Raw genomic sequence first — 3,450 nt, 5'->3', positions numbered from 1 at the left:
AAAAAAAAAAATTATATATATATATATATATATATATATATTGGAACCTTTATTTTTAATATACCATCATTCACAAAACACAAAACATCCCATTCCTTGAATATAAGTTGAAAAATTTCACACTGTGTTCAGCTGTCAGTAAAAATAGTTCTCTTAGCTCCAATGAACACATTTTACCATATCCAATTACATTACACAAATGTTGATCGATGCACATGTGCTAATGATTATGCTACCATCACAGGCAGCTCATGAAAATGAACAAGTCATTATTTGGAAATATGGGTGTTACTTTATCAAAATTTGAATGATATAATATTATGAAACTATACCAGATCAGTATCACTCCATTGACCAGGTTACTGGAAGCTGAATTTAAATACTTAAAATATGCCCATAGTCTTAATAAGACACACACACCCAAAAAAAGAAAAACTAAACTAAACTAAAAATAAGCGAGAACAAATAAAGACAGGACAAAGGATAGATTCACTGCAGCAGCTACTTCCTAACATGTGGCCAGCAGAGTCAATACGGATATTCTGCTCTTTAGCTAGGACAAGATCTCCATGACCTCCAACTTTCTAACAGAATCTAACAGTCTTGATCTAACAACATTTGTAAACCATATTTGGTCAGCATATCTGTCATATCTGATGAAAGTTTAGAGTGATAGCAAAGGGTTGACTTAAGAAGACGTCACAGATGCATGAACAACAAACAATGGTGCTTTATTCTGTTATGCAAGGAGCCGCAAATGACAGGAAAGAGAAGCAAATAAATGGTAAATGGAAAAAAATTATGTTTTTACATCTGTTCAAAAGCTTTACATCTCTATCCATGTCTTAATAGCATAGAGCACACTGAGGGATTTATAGAAAGTGTGTGGTGCTACCACATTCCTAAGCACTGTTCCAGCAGACTGATGTATGACACATTTAATGGGATGTTTTTGCTGAAATAGAATAAGGTCCATGTGGCTTCACGCAGGGTTAGAGTTGCTGGATTAGGCCAAGTTAAATAAGGGTTGTTGTTTAGGAACTGCTCTAACAGCAGGGGTTTCGAAAGAACTGTGTTAAAATGTAATGTTTTAGGTATGCAGTAACAGTTATGTTGCCTACTACTGGCAATGTCTCTTATTTAGCAAGTCATTTTGTACATGGTTTATGATGTGCTCTATTCAAGTACAAACATGAAGCAAGAAAATTCTCAGTGCATTCAAATATTCAACAAAGATAAACACGTCATACAAACATTCTTAGTTTGATGAGAGATGTGCATACTGTATGCAGTTGCCATTTGCTGAAAATGATATACCGGTACTAGACGTGTCAAGGTTTTGGAAAAAAAAAAAAAAAATTCAACCAATTATTCCCTAATCGTAATGCATATTTCGGCATACAGGTGTGGTCAACCTCCACTTCACACAGAAATCAATACAATGGCGTTCTGCTGACATCTAGTGGCCAACTACTGTAAACTATGCAGTTTACATGTCTAATATTTTCAGTCCAAGTAGGGAAATAAATCATCTTTAACAACAAATTACAGTAATAGAAAATAATTATTAAATAAAATCATGGTTCTGAATACAAAATATCTTAAACGTTTGTCTGTTTTGAAGTATTAAATTGCGCTGATCCACACGAGGGTGCGATGGGAAGTGCGAATAATTTCCTGCGAACCGATTGAATAGTTCTTTTCAAGAAACTATAGTTTAAAAATTATTTTACGTCAATTATGCCATCGAGTGAGGCATTGTCGTTTGGCATGTAAAAGTATTATTTTCAAGAATTAATATTGTAATTTCATTTACCTCGTTCAGTTTGTAGCAGCCATGATTTATTTAATATTCCGTTTCTATCCTATATTGTTGACAAAACTGCCATAATAAAGTAAACCTTTTTATTAAGCGGTTTAGTAAACCTTTGCCTAAAATCTATCTACAAAGCGCGACGCGACACAAATAGAACGCTTCCGACACACTTGCAGGGCTGACAGCAGCATTCGACTATCTCGCGTCGCGTCGCTAGTAGTGTAGATGTGGCATTAATGTGTTTCTAAAAAGCTTCTAATAGGATTCCGGTTTAATCTCTTCGCATGGCGTAGATCAGCTTGTCAGTTTAGTTTGCTGTCACTCTGTTGAGTGTGTTCAGCCGTTGTTTAGTTGGCTTATTGCACGCTGATATCTGATAAGATATGGCGTGTTCTTTGTCCGAGCCTGGGTTGGAGTGTAACGCGCATGGGGAAGCTGAACTTCGCTGCTTTAGCTGACAGGTTCCGGAGAGCGCGTGTTCAAGTTATATCACGACAGATTTACACTTCGAGTCAAGACAATGGCAGAAAAGAGTGGAAAACCAGAATTTGATCAACCTAAGGTATAGTGTTGTTGTTCTTCTTCTTCTTAACATACAGGCATACATTCGGGTGGAATGCTGTTTTAATAGATCGATAATACAGCACATATTAAAATGCCATGATGAATGTAGATATCAATAGGCTTAAGACCTAAAGCCATCTTAAATCTGATGCTTAATAAGGAGGAGGAGACTTAATGCTAAACGTATTTTCAGTGTAAAACATTTTAAGTTAAATAAGGAGAAGAAACACGATCGTTATCATAATATAATTGAAACATAAAAAGACATCTTTTTTAAGATAAAGACATTTTGGTGATTGCAACTGATGCATCAGTATTCTAACAGTGATTCAAATGGAACATGTTGATTTATGTTAATAGTTCATTTAATATTTATGATACATGTTAACTTATGGCACATAATGCGCTGGCCCCATACAGTAACACAGGAGCGATGAAGGAGAGAACACTCCAGGATAATATTCACACTTCTTGGCCTTGCAGGGAGATACAGGGCATTGTATCTGCCCTTTGGAGTTATTGTACTGACTCAGCGAGCAGAAGTCAGCCTGAAGAACTGATACCAGAAACATGCTGATAAGCAAATAATTTGTGGAAGTGTCAATAACCAATATGAGAGTCGACACAATGTCTCTCCTGTACTCCTCTTGTATTACACTGACCATGTGCAGGTGAATTGAATAATAATTACGGTGTGAGTCTACACCATTGTTAGCATAGTGTGAGAGGCTGCCCTGACAATACAGCATTGTCTTTGGATTCTTCATTGTAAACACACATTCAAAAGGCCTTAAGGTTTCCTTAAGTAAAGCCATGTGGTAGAGAGAGTTAGCAATAGCAAGCATAAAAAAAGCAAGCACCACATCATGGTCCAGTTTGAATATGGATTTAAAGTTCTTTTTGACGTGAGACCATAGTCTGGACTATTTTTGATTGTTCCTGGTTAGGTAGGGTGACCATACGTGCCATTTTCCCAGGACGCGTCAGACCGATCGGTGTATGACATCAGAATACCATACAGACGGTTCCTTATGCTTTCAAAATGCTCTCGAGGTATTTTGATGTCATAC

At 36.5% G+C, this 3,450-nt stretch overlaps 1 protein-coding gene across 1 annotated transcript in view; it reads left to right on the top strand.

The window, feature by feature from the left end:
* Positions 1-2,049: 2,049 nt before the first annotated feature.
* Positions 2,050-3,450, top strand: part of LOC107716171 (adenosine deaminase-like) — a 22,392-nt gene continuing 20,991 nt past the window's right edge. The window contains exon 1 of the mRNA XM_016522537.1: positions 2,050-2,378. Coding sequence (XP_016378023.1) covers positions 2,337-2,378 — 42 coding nt within the window. The 5' untranslated portion in view covers positions 2,050-2,336. The remainder of the gene's footprint in view (positions 2,379-3,450) is intronic.

Source organism: Sinocyclocheilus rhinocerous, unplaced genomic scaffold (assembly GCF_001515625.1).
Source record: "Sinocyclocheilus rhinocerous isolate Xijiao unplaced genomic scaffold, SAMN03320098_v1.1 scaffold148, whole genome shotgun sequence".
In the NCBI taxonomy this organism is placed as follows: Eukaryota; Metazoa; Chordata; class Actinopteri; order Cypriniformes; family Cyprinidae; genus Sinocyclocheilus; species Sinocyclocheilus rhinocerous.
The sequence above is the reverse complement of the archived record's forward strand: the minus strand, read 5'-3'. Positions and strand labels throughout refer to the sequence as shown.